Source organism: Triturus cristatus, chromosome 10 (assembly GCF_964204655.1).
Source record: "Triturus cristatus chromosome 10, aTriCri1.1, whole genome shotgun sequence".
NCBI classification, from domain to species: Eukaryota; Metazoa; Chordata; class Amphibia; order Caudata; family Salamandridae; genus Triturus; species Triturus cristatus.
Genome location: NC_140593.1, coordinates 733,931,026 through 733,951,775, shown reverse-complemented (window position 1 = coordinate 733,951,775; position 20,750 = coordinate 733,931,026). Strand labels below are relative to the sequence as shown.

The window sequence follows — 20,750 nt, the reverse complement described above, 5'->3', positions numbered from 1 at the left end:
GAGGAGACACAGCGAAAAATGGAAGGGAGACTCACGCCAATGGTGCCAGGTCTAACAGGCATGTTATCCAGCAAAGTGGAAACAATTTGTTACATACTGTAACTAACAATATCAATCCTCTTGATGCTTCACTATAAAACACCATCTGTTATCTCTTACAGCAATCTGGGTTAGCTTATAGATCCATTCGATTGCATTTAGCAGCAGTAGCTGCATACTTACAAAACAGACAACACTTATCTCTATTCAGAGTACCAGTACGTAAAGCCTTTCTAGAAGGACTAAAAAGAGTAATACCACCAAGAGCTCCACATGCACAAGTATAAGACTTGAACATAGTCCTTACGAGGCTAATGGGTCTACCTTTTGAACCAATGCACAAGTGTTAACTACAATTTCTCTCATGGAAGGTTGCTTTTCTTATTACAACCACTTCCTTAAGGAGAGTTGGTGAACTCCAGGCACTAACTATAGAAGAGCCTTTCTTTCAACTGCACAAAGACAAAGTGGTTCTTCGAACCAATCCCAAATTTCTCCCTAAAGTAATTTCTGCATTTCACATCAATCAATGAGTTGAGTTACTTGTGTTCTTTCCTCAATCTGATTATGTAGCTGAACGAGCTCTACACACACTAGATGTTAGAAGAACTCTACCATATTACGTAGAAAGAACAAAAGATTTTGTAAGACAAAACAGCTTAGTTGCTTTTTAGCCACCACACAAAGGCAATCCCATTTCCAAATCGGGCATTGCAAGAAGGATCAAGAAGTGTATCCAAACATGTTATGTGAAAGCGGAAAGAACCTTGACAATACCCCCAGAGCGCATTCCACTCGCAAAATAGGGGCTACTGTTTCTTGGGGAATATTCCCCTAGCTGACCTCTGTAAGGCAGCAACATGATCTGCACCGCACATGTTCACCAAACACTATTGTGTAGATGTGTTAGCAAGGCAACAAGCTAATGTAGTCCAGGCAGTACTTGCAACACTTTTTCAAACAACTGCAACAGCTACAGGTTAGCCACCACTTTGGGAGTTTACTGCTGTATAATCTAAGCAAAGCATGTGATCTACATCTCACATGCCTCGAACGGATAATGTTACTTACCCAGTAAGCATCTTTTCTTGGCATGTAGAACTGTAGATTCACATGCGCCTGCCTGCCTCCCTGTGTACTTATACCTGTTGCAGTTTTCTTACTTCACATGCATACTCATGGACATCTTGATTCTACCTATACTAACTCCATTCTCGTCCTCTGAGGGAAAACAATCTAACAGGGGAGTCAATGCCCATTCACACTATTACCGAAAGGAGTCGCCGCCTACCTTGTGACTGGAAAGACTTCTTTGAAGAAAAGCACCTTGCAAACATCCGGACCCAGCACTAAATGGCCAGAGTATGCAAAGCATGTGAATCTACAGCTCGACATGCCAAGAACCGATGCTTACTGAGTAAGTAACTTTATCCTAACTCAACGTCCAATTGGATGCACCTCCAAAGGCACGGTCTACCTTTATGGAAACTTTTCAGGCTAGAGCATTACCTAGAATCCTTGTTACCTGTATTTGAACGTTTGCACCAGCTAGTCCTAGAAATCCTCAGACGAGTCATGGCTAAAGGCAGCCACTCCACACTTGAGGCCTCAGGTTAGACCCCTCCTTTTTAGGTCTCGCCTGAGCCAGCGCTTTAGCGCTGCTCTCGCGAGAGCTTTTGTAAACGGGGGATCTGGAAGTGCAAACTAGTGCTTTTCAGGCCTCCAAATACAGTGCATGTGCGCCGGGCGCGCGCACAATTTGGCAGCCTGCCTGATCACTTTCGCGGCCGCTTTGATGTCCTCAGTGAGCCGCGCGGCCACTGAGGACATCAAAGCGGCCGCGAAAGTGCACACCATTTGCCACCCCCTCCCTTATCCCACTTCCTGCTTGTTCTCTTCGTGGTCCAGGTTACTGCTGGTGCACATATTGGAAGGCGCTGTGACTGGTTCGTGCCTTATGCAGGAATAAAGCTCGGACTATGGTAGGTCTGGCAGAAAGTTTAACTACGTTGCAGAAATTGTAACGTTTCAAAACTTATTTTTGCATCATGTTTGCGTCTGATTTGTACAGAAAATTGTTTTTTCCCTCGAACCAGTATCTCAAAATAATTTTTTAACCGAAGAGCGCGCCCACATAAAGTCATGAGTGATGCAAGCTACACCACATTTCACATTCAAAGCAGAATTTGGCGAATTTGTAAATGGAAGTCTGAAATTTCGCAGGAGGGAAAAATATGCGATTTTTGACTACCTTTACTTTGACCATTTTTCACTATTACTCAAAATGTAAGCTCACTTTAAATCATGCCCCAACATAACAAGATGTTTGTTAACCCTCTGCCGTCAACGTCAGCCGCTCCATGCGATAAAAAAATTAAAGCCTGCTGGACGGATAACGTTTGTCAGTACGCTTGTGAGCGACAATCCACTGCCTCAGTTGCAAAGCACTTTGTATTGACGGGCTACTAGCAGTGAATGCAACGAGTCTGCCTGTTAATGCACTCGCGCACAAAAATAGGCAGTGGCTTGCCTGTGCATAGTCCACCGGACCAGACAATGCTGCTCGAAAGCATGAATGATTAACTGCTCCGGGCGAAGAGGCTTCATGCCTGTATAAAGCGCGGACCAATCACGGCGCAGCGCCATCCTGGATGGGCAGCGGCAATAGGCTCGCCCTGTGTAGGGGGTGCTGTGGTCCCTATTCTTAGGGGCCACCTGGACACCGCTCCAGCGGTCCCCTACAGAGCAAGAGGCTGGACCCCTGAGAGCAACCCTGCTCGCAGTACAGCGTAAGCGCCCCCCTCTCCCCCCCAGGGACGAGGTATCTACCCCACACAGTGTAAAATGCTGTCTACCCCTCTCCGTCCGGTCATCTTCTGCCCAATGTAGCGCTCCGAGGCAGACTAATTGCCACACAGTAACTATAACAACCAGCCTATCACAAACGCCCCATACCCTACTCATGATTCTATTGTGTGTCCTATTAAATAATTTACACCAGCAGCTACTTGCAATACAGCAACAAGCATTTGCAATGCAATAGGTCTCGCAGTTACACGAGTTAAAGCTATTGGCATTGTAAATGACAATGCCAATAGGTATTGTTATTTGCAATGTCAATAGCTCAAACTTGCGTAAATGCGAGACCTAATGCATTGCAAATGCTTGTTTGTGGATGGACCCTAAAACTGCGTGTCAGCTTTCCCGAAGCAGTTTACATGTGCTCCTTACATTCCTGATAGGGAAAGCAGGAGGATGGCTGCTGCAGGCAAAACATTGTTGTAGCTCTTCCATAGCTCTGAATGCTGCCAGCGTAACAGCCCTCTTATGCAGATATGGCCCTGTGGGAATTCATTCCAACATTTTTGTATGTTTTCTCAAAACAGCCTTCCCACCAACTAAGTAATCTTTGTTTTTTGAGCCCTCTAAGCTTGAGGTTCAAGCTACTGTCTTCCTATTGCACCGAGACTATCCCCTTGGCTGCAACTTGTGATTGTTATGGCTTAAGACCCAACTTAAAATACTTATCTGACATTTTATTCAGTTGTGCACTGTTTTTGTATTAAATAAGGCAGCAGAGCACAGACCTCTGCCTTTTGCTTTACTAGATCTATGTCTTTGACTGGAAGTTAGAGTATGTGAATCAATGAGTGGAGAGTGTTTTTGTGGGGTAGCATTTGTATCTGAGAACATACAGTAAACTAACACAACCCAATTAGAATACCTTCTGTTTATTTGGAGATGGGGAGATCAGTTGCTTTTGGGAGTTAAAGATTAACATGAGTCACCCCTCCTTACGTGTCTTATTTTATTTTGCTTTTACAGACTCTATCATTTTATTTCCCGTCTTGCGGCAAGATCCCTCCTCCTGTTATTATGGTGCAGAATGTCAGCTTTAAGTATAGCCAGGACGGGGTGAGTAAGTTAAACCATGTGCATGGGAGACATGGTATGGCCATGTACACTCTTGTTTTGTTTTTGTGGTTTTGATTGTCTTTCAAAGCAAGTTTTTATCAAGAGAGACTAATTTGTTTGTTAAAGGAACAGTGGCAATTAGGTTGCAAGAGGAAAAGATGCCCTTTTTAATGTCTCTGCATATCTGAAGTAGTGGTCCGTCATGGAAATGGAAAGATGCGGTCTGCGAGGAATCAAGAAATGGTCTGGAAACTGTGTTGGGGAATTGTAAGGTGCTGGCATATGTAGACTGCAGCATCCTACTCCATTGATAATCCTTAGCATTGACTAGCCCTGCCAATCTGCTGCAGGGACTAGTCAATGCTTATGATTTTAATGGCGATTACTCTCTGAAGGAGAAGTTAGATCACAAGTAAGAAACGGGTCTTTCGTGGGGCAAACAGGCTTACACTGGACTTGTGGCAGATCATGAAAGGGATTAAATATTGCTAAAACAGTTTTGTTTTGTTTCAATATTACTATAAGTATTGGCAACACTGAATTATTGAAAAATTATTTGTTCTTTGCTTTTCTTCTGTTTGAGTTTCAAGCTCATTGAGCAAAATGGAATAGTTGTTGGACATGTATATATAGGTAGGATAGAATTGTGGCTCTGCTAACGACTAGTGGCACTCATTGTCTTTTCCTTTCAGCCAATGATATACACAAACATTGAATTTGGGATAGACCTTGATACGCGGGTAGCTCTTGTTGGCCCAAATGGAGCTGGGAAGTCCACACTCCTTAAGTTGCTGACTGGAGAGGTAAGGCAACTTTGCTTTTAGTTTGCAAATATACACTGTGCTTTCCACAGCTTCCTTCACAGTGGCTGGCTGGACATCTTTTTAAATGCAAATATTAGTTGTTGCCTATTTTGGTGATTTCCCTCCTACTGTCCTAACTGGAATATTTGGTGTAGGCCCAATGCATATTTTGTTCATATTGGAGTTTACATCTGCTTCGGGCTTTAAAGGATTATAACGTGGTGGATGGTGCATCATAAGGATAGACGATAACTTCATTGACCAAGTTGGACCTATCCATTGCCAACATTCATTACTAAGGATTACAATGTTACTTAGTGAACATTGTTTGTGGAGAATGGAGTGACCCAGCCTTTGAAGTTATTAATGTAGCCTTGTATTCAACTGAGCCAAGGTTGCTTTTCACTCTTCAGAGAGCCAGTAGCCTGCAAGGCTGTGACACGGAGGTTAGAGAAAAAAATACAAACAGTCCTCCAGAGACTTACTATATATTCGAGGCAGTGCTATGACAGATTCCAAGATCGTGGCCACAGCAACGAAGAGCCAACATCCCTACTTCCCAGGCACATCACTCGAGAAAGAGCAATAGGGTGGAGATGGTGGGGTGGAAAATGGAGATAGGAGTGGCAACGTAGTGGATTATCACAAACTCCAATGCCCCCCTGAAAATGTACACCCTTTAAGCACTGTTAAGAAATGAGCGAGCTAATAAAGCCTCTCAAGGAGCCGTTCCAAAAACAAGCAGTTGCATTAGAGAAAGAAAAAAAGTGCATCACCAACATGTGCCTGGGTCTGCGTTCAATGCTGCAGACTCAGCCAGTAGGCAGATGGTGTAAGAGTGACCCTTTTTGCATTGTTGCCCCCAGTTGTTGCCTAATGTTGTTGAACTTTGATTGTGCCCTGGGTTCTTGCCAGCCAGGTACCCAGGGCCTATGTTCTTTCCCTAAACTGTACTGTTGCAAAACCCAATTGGCAGCTCTCTGGCGACATGCAAGTCCCTTGTAAAAGGTACCATAGGTACCAAGGGCACTGTGACAAGGGAAGACCTTTAAGGTCTGCAGCACTAACTGTGCCACCCTTGGAGGTCCTGTACATTTACACACCCACACTGCCCTTGCAGGCTGCCTGTTTTGGTGCAGAACAAAGTGAAGGGTCGACATGGCACACATCCTTGTGTGCCATGCCTAAACCCACCGACCTGGCATAGGTAAGCCACCCATCAAGCTGGGTGTACTATACCAGTGGTGAGGGTACCGGTGCATGAGCCCTGTACCACAACAGTACCTAAGTCAATTAGTAGACATTGTAAGTGCAGTAATGCCATAAAGTATATGGTCTGGGAGTTTGTCTTTACAAACTCCTCGGCACAATAATGGCTTTACTGAAAACTGAAGTTTGATATCAAACTTCTCAGCACATTAAACCCACACTGATGCCGGTATGGGACTTCATGAAAATGCTCTTAGAGGGCATCTTAGATGCCCCCTGAAAAACAGCCTAACTCTAGTGTCCTGGCTGAGTGGCTGCTTGCCAGCTGCCACCACCAGACATGTTTCTGGACCCCTGGGTTGAGAGCCTAGCGCTCTTGGGGTCCTGAAACAATGCATATCCTGGGACAAGGTGCCAAGCCTCCTCCCCAGGGTGGGCCGGGTCCACGAATGCGGAGCTTTAAAGTCCCTGCCAACTTTAAGATGGGGCGGAGCCAGCCAACCAGAGTGAGGCTTAGGCCCTCTTCCCACTGGAAGGTAGCATAATAGAGGGTGTACCCACCACAAGGAAGGGAACCCTTGGTCTCGACCTGTATCTACCAGCAACGCCCCTAAATTTAGTGTTCAAGGCATTTGAGCTGTAGATTACATGCTATGCATAGCCTGCCATCTAGTGTTGGGTCTGGATGTTTGCACTTAGTTTTTCTTCGAAGAACTTTTCCAGTCACAAGGTAGGGGAGTCCTCCTTTCGGTGATAGTGGGCATAGGCATCGACTCCAATGTTTTGTGTTTTTCTGCCATCTGGTTCGGATGCGAATTGCTGCGCTCCGGTTTAACACCGTTCTATCCGTTTCCAAGACACTCACCCTCTACTGTATTGTTTCTGATCGCGTCTCCCATTCGTCACATATCATAAGGCCGTCTGGTCTACCCACGTCGGTCCGACCTGCTGTTGATGAAATTAATGTTCGAGGCATATGAGCTGCAGATCACACACTGACGATAAGATCGCCATCTGGTGTTGGGCTCGGATGATTGCAGGTTGTTGTCTTCGGAAGAAACCTTTGGTCACGAGGTTGGTGACTCCTACCCTGGACAACAGTGCGCATGGGCATCCACTCCATCGTCAGATTGTTTTTTTCCGCCATTGGGTTCGGATGAACTTTTTTCCGCTCCAGCAGAAAACTTCCAGCAATCGATTTAACTCTTTAATCTTCATTCCATCGACGTCGAAATCAACTCGGACCGGTTCCGGAAGCGGCTGATGGACAGGATACCCTTCAAAAAATGCCCCCAGTGTGGAGCGAAGTTCCCCCACAGTGACCACCACGAGGTTTGTAACCTCTGCCTGTCGCCGGAACACAACGAATCTACCTGTCAAGCTTGTGCCGCTTTCCGTTCGAAGAAGACCCTCCGGGACCGAAGAGCTCGACGCCATATTATGGCCAAACCAGCTCCAGAACCGGAGGACATCTTTGCTCAAGATGTTCCTGAAGATGACACCGAAGATCTCGATCGTGTCCGAGGCCGACGATTCCGATGACCTCATCACTCCAGGGCAGCGTGTGAGTACCACCCCCCCTGCCCCTGCCCCATCCAAAAAGACAGTGGTCAAGACTCCGCCAGCTGGGCCCAGTCGCGACCGGAAATCCTCTTCAGAAGCCCCGCCCTCGGGCCCGGCTCCGAAGACATCTAAGCCTGTAGGTGGCTCGGGCTCGAGCAAACCTCATGTGATTGTGCCTTTAACACCCTCGGCACCGAAAAAACCACTGTCGGCACCGAAACAGGCTTCAAGACCGAAATCTCCTTCGGCACCGAAACGTTCCTCGGCACCGAAGTCTCCACCGGCGCCGAAACGTTCTTCGACATCGATGCCTAAAAGTCCCTCGGCACCGAAACATACATCGGCACCGAAACATACATCGGCACCGAAAACTCCATCGGCACCGAAAACTCCATCGGCTCCGAAAAATCCATCGGAACCGAACCATCCTTCGGCACCGAAAACTTCATCGGCACCGAAAACTACGTCCACACCGAAAAAAGCTCATAAAGACCCGAAACGGCCGTCGCCGCCACCACCTTCGGAGCCAGATGAACTTTTTCGCCCAGATCCTACTCAAAAGCGGATCTACATCAATCCCGACACTGGACATGTGACTGCCGTCCCATATAAGAAACGGAAGCTGGACATCACACCTCCTCCAGCTCCCATACGGAAAAAGGACTGTGCCACTTCACCACTTTGTCCTTCCTCTCCTGTATTACCTCCTAACCCGTCCCCCCCCCCCCCCCTCCTCCTCCTCCTTCTCCTTTACCCTTACCTTTACCATCTCCCTATCATTCACCTCCTCCACAGGATGATAATGATGACTTGGGGGGAGGGGCGGACCCTGATTTATTTAATGATCCTGTTGATCCACACGACCCTTTTACATTTCCAGGCACAGCACCAGTAGATGACTGGTCTTATCCAATGCCTGACATGCCTGACCCCACTACCTACCCCTCCCCTCCTGATGACCATTTGGGGTTTGGCCAACTAATAAATAGGGCAGCAACATTCCATGGTGTCACTATGCACTCAGACCCCCTTGAAGAGGACTTTCTCCTCAATACTTTTAAACAGTCACAAAAAACTGTTCGCATACTGCCCATGATTAAAGGGGTTATAAAGCATACCACTGAGGTCTTTAAAGACCCTGTTCGAGCGAGGGTTCTCAACCCCCGCATCGAAAAAAAGTACCGACCAGCCCCGCAGGACCCTGCATACATTAAAGCCCAGCTCCCTTTAGACTCCTTGGTCGTATCAAATGGCAGGAAGTGCGTTAACTCACAGACAACTGGAGAAACGCCTCCCCCGGACAAGGAGTCTAAGCTTTTAGAGGCCTCCGGCAAACGAGTCGCCGCACAGGCGGCGAACCACTGGCGTATTGCCAATACCCAGGCCCTGTTAGCCCGGTATGATAGGGCTCATTATGACCAACTTGAGGACCTTATGCAACATCTGCCTGATCCCTTTAAATCCCAGGCCGCTGACCTCATTCAAGAAGGCAAGTTAATATCTAATTCCATTAAATGCGCCTTAGATGCGGCAGACACTGCTTCTCGGGCGGTCAATACTAGCGTCTTAATCAGACGACATGCCTGGCTCCGTATTTCCGGTTTTAAACCAGAGGTTCAAACCGCAATTCTAGCTCAACCTTTCAACCAAGAGCAGTTATTTGGCCCTGCAGTGGACACTGCATTAGAAAAAATGAAAAAGGATAATGAGACTGCCAAGTCTATGGGAGCACTGCAGTCTCCTCAAAACCGGGGTTCCTTTCGTCGCTCCTTTTATAGAGGAGGCTCCAAAAACACGGCAACTGAGACCACGTCCACCTTTAAAAATTCTGGACAAACATCCCCTAACAGAGGATATTTCCGGGGAGGTTATAGGGGAAACACATAACAAAGGTCGAGGGCGGGGCAACAACAACAACACCCGCACCTCACCAGCCACCAAACAGTGACTTGCCACCACTCCCCCCAGACCATTCCACTCCGGTCGGGGGGCGACTCCAACAATTCCTACCTGTCTGGACTTCCATCACCACAGACAGATGGGTAAGACAAATTATCCAGTCTGGCTACTGCCTAGAACTCATACAATCCCCCCCCCAAACATACCACCCAAACAACGTCCAATGTCCTCACATCATCTCTCTCTCCTCAAACAAGAAGTTCAATCCCTGTTACAAAAACATGCGATAGAACCAGTCCCTCTTCAACATCAGGGAACAGGGGTGTATTCTCTATACTTCCTCATTCCCAAAAAGGACAAAACATTACGGCCCATACTGGATCTCAGACTGCTAAACCAGTATATACATTCAGATCATTTTCATATGACCACCCTCCAACAAGTCCTCCCACTGTTACAACAGGGAGACTTCCTTGCCACATTGGACCTTAAGGACGCGTACTTTCACATCCCTATGCATCCCGCTCACAGAAAATATCTACGAATTGTGGTAGATAGGCAACACTATCAATTTACAGTTCTCCCATTAGGAGTAACAACAGCACCCAGAGTGTTCACCAAGTGCTTAGCAGTCGTGGCAGCGCACCTCAGGAGAAAACAGATCCATGTCTTCCCCTATCTGGACGATTGGCTCATAAAAGCAATACTCACCAAAAATGCGTTCTCCACACATCGCACGATTCAAACTCTCCACAATTTGGGATTCACTATCAACTACCCCAAATCCCATCTACAACCTTCCCACTTACATCAGTATCTAGGAGCAACCATAGATACATCCAAAGCCATTGCTTATCCCAGCACTGCCAGGATAGCCAGTATACAAAATCTCATCTCTCAATTTCAAACTCATCCATCTCTTCCAGCAAGAGTGTTCATGCAGCTCCTAGGCATGATGGCGTCATGCATCTCCATAGTCCCACACGCACGACTTCAAATGCGTACCTTACAGGAATGTCTAGCACAACAGTGGAACCAAGCTCACGGACAACTTACCGATCTGGTGTTGGTGGACAGTCGCTCACTTCGCTCACTGAAATGGTGGAACACCATCAACCTGTCCAAAGGGCGACCGTTCTTAGAGCCTCTTCCACAAGTTGTGCTAACTACCGACGCATCTCTCACAGGGTGGGGAGCCCACCTCCTTCACCATACCACTCAGGGCAGATGGACCAGTCAACAGAAACTGCTCCACATCAACCACCTGGAACTCTTAGCAGTGTTCCTAGCACTAAAATCCTTTCAGGTTCACCTAAAGAACAAAACTGTCCTCATACGCACAGACAACATGACGACAATGTATTGTATACAGAAACAGGGAGGGACACACTCTCTCCAACTGTCCCAACTGGCACAGCAAATCTGGAGATGGGCAATTCCCCAAAACATCTACCTGTTAGCAGAACATCTCCCAGGGATCCACAATCAAGTGGCCGACCTCCTAAGTCGCCACACGCAGCAGATCCACGAATGGGAATTACACCCCAAGGTTCTACTCCCCTTCTTCCAAAAATGGGGACAACCAGACATAGACCTGTTCGCCACTCCCGAAAACACAAAATGCCCAACCTTCGCCGCCAGGTTTCCACACCCACAGTCGAAGGGCAATGCCCTATGGATGAACTGGTCAGGCAGATTTGCGTACGCTTTTCCGCCTCTCCCACCACTAGTTCCATTTGTGGTACGCAAACTGAAACAACAATCGCGAACGCTAATACTAGTAGCTCCCACTTGGGCACGTCAACCGTGGTTCACCACACTTCTGGAACTATCTGTTCGAGGCATATGAGCTGCAGATCACACACTGAGGATAAGATCGCCATCTGGTGTTAGGCTCGGATGATTGCAGGTTGTTGTTGTCTTCGGAAGAAGCCTTTGGTCACGAGGATGGTGACTCCTCCCCTGGACAACAGTGCGCATGGGCATCCACTCCATCGTCAGATTGTTTTTTTCCGCCATTGGGTTCGGATGAACTTTTTTCCGCTCCAGCAGAAAACTTCTAGCAATCATTTTAACTACTTAATCTTCATTCCATCGACGTCGAACTCAACTCGGACCGGTTCCGCAAGCGGCTGATGGACAGGACACCCTTCAAAAAATGCCCCCAGTGTGGAGCGAAGTTCCCCCACAGTGACCACCACGAGGTTTGTAACCTCTGCCTGTCGCCGGAACACAACGAGTCCACCTGTCCAGCTTGTTCCGCTTTCCGTTCGAAGAAGACCCTCCGGGACCGAAGAGCTCGACGCCATATTATGGCCAAACCAGCTCCAGAACCGGAGGACATCTTTGCTCAAGATGTTCCCGAAGACGACACCGAAGATCTCGAGATCGTGTCCGAGGCCGACTATTCCGATGACCTCATCACTCCAGGGCAGCGTGTGAGTACCACCCCCCCTGCCCCTGCCCCATCCAAAAAAGCATTGGTCAAGACTCCGCCAGCTGGGCCCAGTCGCGACCCGAAATCCTCTTCAGAAGCCCCGCCCTCGGGCCCGGCTCCGAAGACATCTAAGCCTGTGGGTGGCTCGGGCTCGAGCAAACCTCACCTGATTGTGCCTTTAACACCCTCGGCACCCAAAAACCCACTGTCGGCACCGAAACAGGCTCCAAGACCGAAATCTCCTTCGGCACAGAAACGTTCCTCGGCACCGAAGTCTCCACCGGCACCGAACGTTCTTCAACATCGATGCCTAAAAGTTCACCGGCACCGAAACATACATCGGCACCGAAACATACATCGGCACCGAAACATACATCGGCACCGAAAACTGCGTCCCCACCGAAAAAAGCTCATAAAGACCCGAAGCGGACATCACAGCCACCACCTTCGGAGCCAGATGAACTTTTTCGACCAGATCCTACTCAAAAGCGGATCTACATCAATCCTAACACTGGACATGTGACTGCCATCCCATATAAAAAGCGGAAGCTGGACATTACACCTCCCCCAGCTCCCATACGGAAAAAGGACTGTGCCACTTCACCACTTCGTCCTTCCTCTCCTGTATTACCTTCTAACCCGTCCCCCCCTCCTCCTCCTAATTCTCCTTTACCTTTACCTTTACCATCTCCCTGTCATTCACCCCCTCCACAGGATGATGATGATGACTTAGGGGGAGGGGCGGACCCTGATTTCTTTAATTATCCTGTTGAACCAACCGACCCGTTTACTTTGCCAGACACAGCACCGGTAGATGACTGGTCTTATCCAATACCTGACATGCCTGACCCCACTACCTACCCCTCCAAGCCCTCCCCTCCTGATGACCACCTAGGGTTTGGCCAACTGATAAACAGGGCAGCAACATTCCATGGTGTCACTATGCACACAGACCCCCTTGAGGAGGATTTTCTCCTCGATACCTTTGAACAGTCACAAAAAACTGTTCATATACTTCCCATGATTAAAGGGGTTATAAAGCATGCCACTGACGTCTTTAAAGACCCTGTTCGAGCGAGGGTTCTCAACCCCCGCATCGAAAAAAAGTACCGACCAGCCCAGCAGGACCCTGCATACATTAAAGCCCAGCTCCCTTTAGACTCCTTGGTCGTATCAAATGCCAGGAAGCGCGTTAACTCACAGACTACTGGAGAAACGCCCCCCCCAGACAAGGAGTCTAAGCTTTTAGAGGCCTCAGGAAAACGAGTCGCCGCACAGGCGGCGAACCACTGGCGTATTGCCAATACCCAAGCCCTGTTAGCCCGGTATGACAGGGCACATTATGACCAACTTGAGGACCTCATCCAACATCTGCCTGAACCCTTTAAGTCCCAGGCCACTGACCTCATTCAAGAAGGCAAATTAATATCTAATGCCTCCATTAAATGCGCCTTAGATGCGGCAGACACTGCTTCTAGGGCGGTCAATACTAGCGTCTTACTCAGGCGTCATGCCTGGCTCCGTATTTCCGGTTTTAAACCGGAGGTTCAAACCGCAATACTAGCTCAACCTTTTAACCAGGAGCAGCTATTCGGCCCTGCAGTGGATACTGCATTAGAAAAAATGAAAAAGGATAATGAAACTGCCAAGTCTATGGGAGCACTGCAGTCTCCTCAAAACCGGGGTTCATTTCGTCGCTCCTTTTATAGAGGAGGCTCCAAAAACACATCAACTGAGACCACGTCCACCTTTAAAAATTCTGGACAAACATCCCCTAACAGAGGTTATTTCCGGGGAGGTTATAGGGGAAACAATAACAAAGGTCGAGGGCGGGGCAACAACAACAACACCCGCACCTCACCAGCCACCAAACAGTGACTTGCCACCACTCCCCCCAGACCATTCCACTCCGGTCGGGGGGCGACTCCAACAATTCCTACCTGTCTGGACTTCCATCACCACAGACAGGTGGGTAAGACAAATTATCCAGTCTGGCTACTGCCTCGAACTCATACAATCCCCCCCAAACATACCACCCAAACAACGTCCAATGTCCTTACATCATCTCTCTCTCCTCAAACAAGAAGTTCAATCCCTGTTACAAAAACATGCGATAGAACCAGTTCCCCTTCAACATCAGGGAAAAGGGGTATATTCTCTATACTTCCTCATTCCCAAAAAGGACAAAACACTAAGGCCCATACTGTATCTCAGACTACTAAACCAGTATATACATTCGGATCATTTTCATATGACCACTCTCCAACAAGTCCTCCCACTGTTACAACAGGGAGACTTCCTTGCCACATTAGACCTCAAGGACGCATGCTTTCACATCCCTATGCATCCCGCTCACAGAAAATATCTACGATTTGTGGTAGATGGGCAACACTATCAATTTACAGTTCTCCCATTCGGAGTAACAACGGCACCCAGAGTGTTCACCAAGTGCCTAGCAGTCGTGGCAGCGCATCTCAGAAGACAACAGATCCATGTCTTCCCCTATCTGGACGATTGGCTCATAAAAGCCAACACATACCAAAAATGCGTACTCCACACTCATCGCACAATTCAAACTCTCCACGATTTGGGATTCACTATCAACTACCCCAAATCCCACCTACAACCCTCCCACTTACATCAGTATCTAGGAGCAACCATAGATACCTCCAAAGCCATTGCTTATCCCAGCAACGCCAGGATAGCCAGTATGCAAAATCTCATCTCTCAATTTCAAACTCATCCATCTCTTCCAGCAAGAGTATTCATGCAGCTCCTAGGCATGATGGCGTCATGCATCTCCATAGTCCCACACGCACGACTTCAAATGCGTCCCTTACAGGAATGTTTAGCACAACAGTGGAACCAAGCTCACGGACAACTTACCGATCTGGTGTTGGTGGACAGTCGCTCACTTCGCTCACTGAAATGGTGGAACACCATCAACCTGTCCAAAGGGCGACCGTTCTTAGAGCCTCTTCCACAAGTTGTGCTAACTACAGACGCATCTCTCACAGGGTGGGGAGCCCACCTCCTTCACCATACCACTCAGGGCAGATGGACCAGTCAACAAAAACTGCTCCACATCAACTACCTGGAACTCTTAGCAGTGTTCTTAGCACTAAAATCCTTTCAAGTTCACCTCAAGAACAAAACTGTCCTCATACGCACAGACAACATGACGACAATGTATTATATACAGAAACAGGGAGGGACACACTCTCTCCAACTGTCCCAACTGGCACAGCAAATCTGGAGATGGGCAATTCCCCAAAACATCTACCTGTTAGCAGAACATCTCCCAGGGATCCACAATCAAGTGGCCGACCTCCTAAGTCGCCACACACAACAAATCCACGAATGGGAAGTACACCCCAAGGTTCTACTCCCCTTCTTCCAAAAGTGGGGACAACCGGACATAGACCTGTTCGCCACTCCCGAAAACACAAAATGCCCAACCTTCGCCGCCAGGTTTCCACACCCACAGTCGAAGGGCAATGCCCTATGGATGAACTGGTCAGGCAGATTTGCGTACGCCTTTCCGCCTCTCCCACTAGTTCCATTTGTGGTACGCAAACTGAAACAACAGTCACTAACACTAATACTAGTGGCTCCCACTTGGGCACGTCAACCGTGGTTCACCACACTTCTGGAACTATCTTTAGTTCCACATCAAAGGCTACGCCTCTCCCCGGATCTATTAACCCAGAACCATGGAGAAATCAGACACCCAGATCCTCAAACACTGAACCTAGCGATCTGGCTCCTGAGGTCTTAGAGTTCGGTTACCTCAATCTCCCTCCAGACTGTATGAATATCATAAAGGAAGCCAGACGCCCTACTACTAGAGCGTGTTATGCCGCGAAATGGAAACGATTTGCCATCTACTGCGCTAATAATGACATACATCCATTGGATGCTTCCATCCAAAACATCATTTGCTATCTACTACACTTGCAAAGATGCAATCTAGCGTATTCCTCTATACGTTTACACCTAGCAGCCTTGGCAGCCTACTTGCAAAATAGGCAACACCTGTCCCTTTTTAAGGTACCAGCCATCAAAGCGTTTATGGAAGGTCTCAAAAGAATTCTTCCCCCAAGATTGCCACCTGCACCAGTGTGGAATCTCAATGTGGTTCTAAAAAGACTCATGGGTCCCCCATTTGAACCGATGCACAAATGTGAGTTGCAATTCCTAACATGGAAGGTAGCTTTCCTTATCGCAATCACTTCCCTGCGCAGAGTAAGTGAAATACAAGCCCTTACACTAGAGGAACCTTTCTTACAACTACACCGTAACAAAGTGGTTCTTAGGACAAACCCTAAATTTCTTCCAAAAGTGATTTCCCCTTTCCACCTTAACCAATCAGTAGAGCTACCAGTCTTTTTCCCAAACCCCGTAGCTGAAAGGGCCCTACACACCTTAGATGTCAAAAGAGCCTTGCTTTATTACATCGACAGGACAAAACCCTTTCGAAAGACAAAACAACTCTTTGTTGCTTTCGCACCACCACACAAAGGCAACCCGATCTCCAAATCAGGCATAGCCCGGTGGATAGTTAAATGCATCCAAATATGCTACCTCAAGGCTAAACGTACACTTACAGTTCCCCCTAGGGCGCACTCCACGCGTAAAATAGGGGCTTCTATGGCCTTCTTAGGTAACATTCCCTTAGAAGACATTTGCAAGGCAGCCACGTGGTCTACCACGCATACCTTCACTAAACACTATTGTGTTGACGTGCAGGCCAAACAACAGGCCTCCGTGGGCCAGGCTGTCCTAAAAACTTTATTTCAAGCTGCTGCAACGGATACAGGCGACCACCGCTAAGGGGAAGCACTGCTGTATAATCTATCCTCAGTGTGTGATCTGCAGCTCATATGCCTCGAACGGAATATGCTACTTACCAGTATGCATCTGTTCTTGGCATGTAGAGCTGCAGAGTCACACACGCCCGCCCGCCTCCCCGGGACCTGTATCTGTTCCAGCATCCGTCTTACTTAGACATTACACATGGACATCCTTTCTTTCATTTCTATACACTCCATCTTTTCCCATCATGGCGAAAAACAATCTGACGATGGAGTGGATGCCCATGCGCACTGTTGTCCAGGGGAGGAGTCACCATCCTCGTGACCAAAGGCTTCTTCCGAAGACAACAACAACCTGCAATCATCCGAGCCCAACACCAGATGGCGATCTTATCCTCAGTGTGTGACTCTGCAGCTCTACATGCCAAGAACAGATGCATACTGGTAAGTAGCATATTCCTACAACTACACCGTAACAAAGTGGTTCTTAGGACAAACCCTAAATTTCTTCCAAAAGTGATTTCCCCTTTCCACCTTAACCAATCAGTAGAGCTACCGGTCTTTTTCCCAAACCCAGACTCCGTAGCTGAAAGGGCCCTACATACCTTAGATGTCAAAAGAGCCTTGCTTTATTACATCGACAGGACAAAACCCTTTCGAAAGACAAAACAACTCTTTGTTGCTTTCGCACCACCACACAAAGGCAACCCGATCTCCAAATCAGGAATAGCCCGGTGGATAGTTAAATGCATCCAAATATGCTACCTCAAGGCTAAACGTACACTTACAGTTCCCCCTAGGGCGCACTCCACGCGTAAAATAGGGGCTTCTATGGCCTTCTTAGGCAATATTCCCTTAGAAGACATTTGCAAGGCAGCCACGTGGTCTACCACGCATACCTTCACTAAACACTATTGTGTTGACGTGCAGGCCAAACAACAGGCCTCCGTGGGCCAGGCTGTCCTAAAAACTTTATTTCAAGCTGCTGCAACGGATACAGGCGACCACCGCTAAGGGGAAGCACTGCTGTATAATCTATCCTCAGTGTGTGATCTGCAGCTCATATGCCTCGAACGGAATATGCTACTTACCAGTATGCATCTGTTCTTGGCATGTAGAGCTGCAGAGTCACACAAGCCCGCCCGCCTCCCCGGGACCTGTATCTGTTCCAGCATCCGTCTTACTTAGACATTACACATGGACATCCTTTCTTTCATTTCTATACACTCCATCTTTTCCCATCATGGCGAAAAACAATCTGACGATGGAGTGGATGCCCATGCGCACTGTTGTCCAGGGGAGGAGTCACCAACCTCGTGACCAAAGGCTTCTTCCGAAGACAACAACAACCTGCAATCATCCGAGCCCAACACCAGATGGCGATCTTATCCTCAGTGTGTGACTCTGCAGCTCTACATGCCAAGAACAGATGCATACTGGTAAGTAGCATATTCCTTAGTTCCACATCAAAGGCTACGCCTCTCCCCGGATCTATTAACCCAGAACCATGGAGAAATCAGACACCCAGATCCTCAAACACTGAACCTAGCGATCTGGCTCCTGAAGTCTTAGTGTTCGGATACCTCAATCTCCCTCCAGACTGTATGAATATCATAAAGGAAGCTAGACGACCTACTACTAGGGCGTGTTATGCCGCAAAATGGAAACGATTTGCCATCTACTGCGCTAATAATGACATACATCCATTAGATGCTTCCATCCAAAACATTATTTGCTATCTACTACACTTGCAAAGATGCAATCTAGCGTATTCCTCTATACGTTTACACCTGGCAGCCTTGGCAGCCTACTTGCAAAATAGGCAACACCTGTCCCTTTTTAAGGTACCAGCCATCAAAGCGTTTATGGAAGGTCTCAAAAGAATTCTTCCCCCAAGATTGCCACCTGCCCCAGTGTGGAATCTCAATGTGGTTCTAACAAGACTTATGGGACCCCCATTTGAACCTATGCACAAATGTGAATTACAATTCCTAACATGGAAGGTAGCTTTCCTTATCGCAATCACTTCCCTACGCAGAGTAAGTGAAATACAAGCCCTTACACTAGAGGAACCTTTCTTACAACTACACCGTAACAAAGTGGTTCTTAGGACAAACCCTAAATTTCTTCCAAAAGTGATTTCCCCTTTCCACCTTAACCAATCAGTAGAGCTACCAGTCTTTTTCCCAAACCCAGACTCCGTAGCTGAAAGGGCCCTACATACCTTAGATGTCAAAAGAGCCTTGCTTTATTACATAGACAGGACAAAACCTTTTCGAAAGACGAAACAACTCTTTGTTGCTTTCGCACCACCACATAAAGGCAATCCAATCTCCAAATCCGGTATAGCCCGGTGGATAGTTAAATGCATCCAAATATGCTACCTAAAGACTAAACGTACACTTACAGTTCCCCCTAGGGCGCACTCCACGCGTAAAATAGGGGCTTCTATGGCCTTCTTAGGTAACATTCCCTTAGACATTTGCAAGGCAGCCACGTGGTCTACCACGCATACCTTCACTAAACACTACTGTGTTGACGTGCAGGCCAAACAACAGGCCTCAGTGGGCCAGGCTGTCCTAAAAACTTTACTTCAAGCTGCTGCAACGGATACAGGCGACCACCGCTAAGGGGAAGCACTGCTGTATAATCTATCCTCAGTGTGTGATCTGCAGCTCATATGCCTCGAACGGAATATGCTACTTACCAGTATGCATCTGTTCTTGGCATGTAGAGCTGCAGAGTCACACACGCCCGCCCGCCTCCCCGGGACCTGTATCGGTTCCAGCATCCGTCTTACTTAGACATTACACATGGACATCCTTTCTTTCATTCCTATACACTCCATCTTTTCCCATCCTGGCGAAAAAACAATCTGACGATGGAGTGGATGCCCATGCGCACTGTTGTCCAGGGGAGGAGTCACCAACCTCGTGACCAAAGGCTTCTTCCGAAGACGACAACAACAACCTGCAATCATCCGAGCCCAACACCAGATGGCGATCTTATCCTCAGTGTGTGACTCTGCAGCTCTACATGCCAAGAACAGATGCATACTGGTAAGTAGCATATTCCTTTCTTTACATTCTGCCCTCTGTGTCACGCGAAGTACCCGCGCACCAATTGACACGAAGTGTGCAACCTGTGTTTGTCTCTGGAACACAGAGAACAGGACTGCTACGCGTGCTAGGCTTTCCGCTCCAAGAAGACACTTGGCGACCGTCTGGCTCGACATCGTGACATGCAGAGCCAGCACACAGGCTCCATACCGGACATCTTCGGGCAACAATCTGACGAAGAGGCCGGAGATGCCATGGGAACCGAAGAGGAGCAAGAACCTGTGAGAAAGTGCCATCTTTCTTGCATGGTATGCCCCCACTTTTTGCTGAATTGCTGAATGTACTTTGTGTGCCTTTGACTCCTGCCAATCACGTGCCCAGGGCCTATGTTCCTTCCCTAAAAACCTAAAACCCAAATTGGCAAACCCTGGCCACATGTTAGCCCCTGGTAAATGGTACCCAGGGCCTTGTGACCAGGGAAGGCCTCTAAGGGCTGCAGCACTCATTGTGCCACCCTTAGAGGCCCTGTACCCTAACACAAACACACTGCCCTTGCAGGCTGAGTGTCTGGGTACAAGACAAAACAGAGTCGACATGGCACACACATCCCTGTGTGCCATGCTCACAACCTACACTGCCCTGGCATACATCAGCCACCCCTCTAGCTGGGTGCCCTATGCCAGTGGTGTGGGCACAGGAGCATGAGCCTGTGCCCCTGCCGTACCCAGGTCCATTCCTGGACACTTAAGAGTATATGGTGCTGAGAGCTCGTCTAACACGAACTCCACAGCACCATAATGGCAAGACTGAAGTTTGGTATCAAACTTCTCCGTACATTAAACCCTCACTGATGCCAGTGTGTGATTTAATGTACAAAGCACTACAGAGGGCATGTTAGAGATGTCCCCTGAAAACTAACCTACAATCCACGTCTTGTCTGAGAGGCTGTCTAGGCTGCCACACAGCAGACATGTTGCTGGACCCCTGGGTGGAGAGCCCCTGCTCTCCTGGG

General features: G+C 48.0%; 1 protein-coding gene across 13 annotated transcripts in view; it reads left to right on the top strand.

The window, feature by feature from the left end:
- The window catches only part of LOC146789924 (ATP-binding cassette sub-family F member 2), a 1,015,916-nt gene that overhangs the window by 552,288 nt on the left and 442,878 nt on the right, over positions 1–20,750 (top strand). For 10 of the 13 annotated variants that reach the window (XM_085628226.1, XM_085628224.1, XM_085628227.1 and 7 more), the window contains 2 exons: positions 3,865–3,954; positions 4,647–4,757. The exons of 1 other annotated variant lie outside the window; for it this stretch is intronic. In XM_085628226.1, coding sequence (XP_085484352.1) covers positions 3,865–3,954; positions 4,647–4,757 — 201 coding nt within the window. The remainder of the gene's footprint in view (positions 1–3,864; positions 3,955–4,646; positions 4,758–20,750) is intronic. 2 more of the 13 variants (XM_085628232.1, XM_085628225.1) reach the window with 1 other exon arrangement.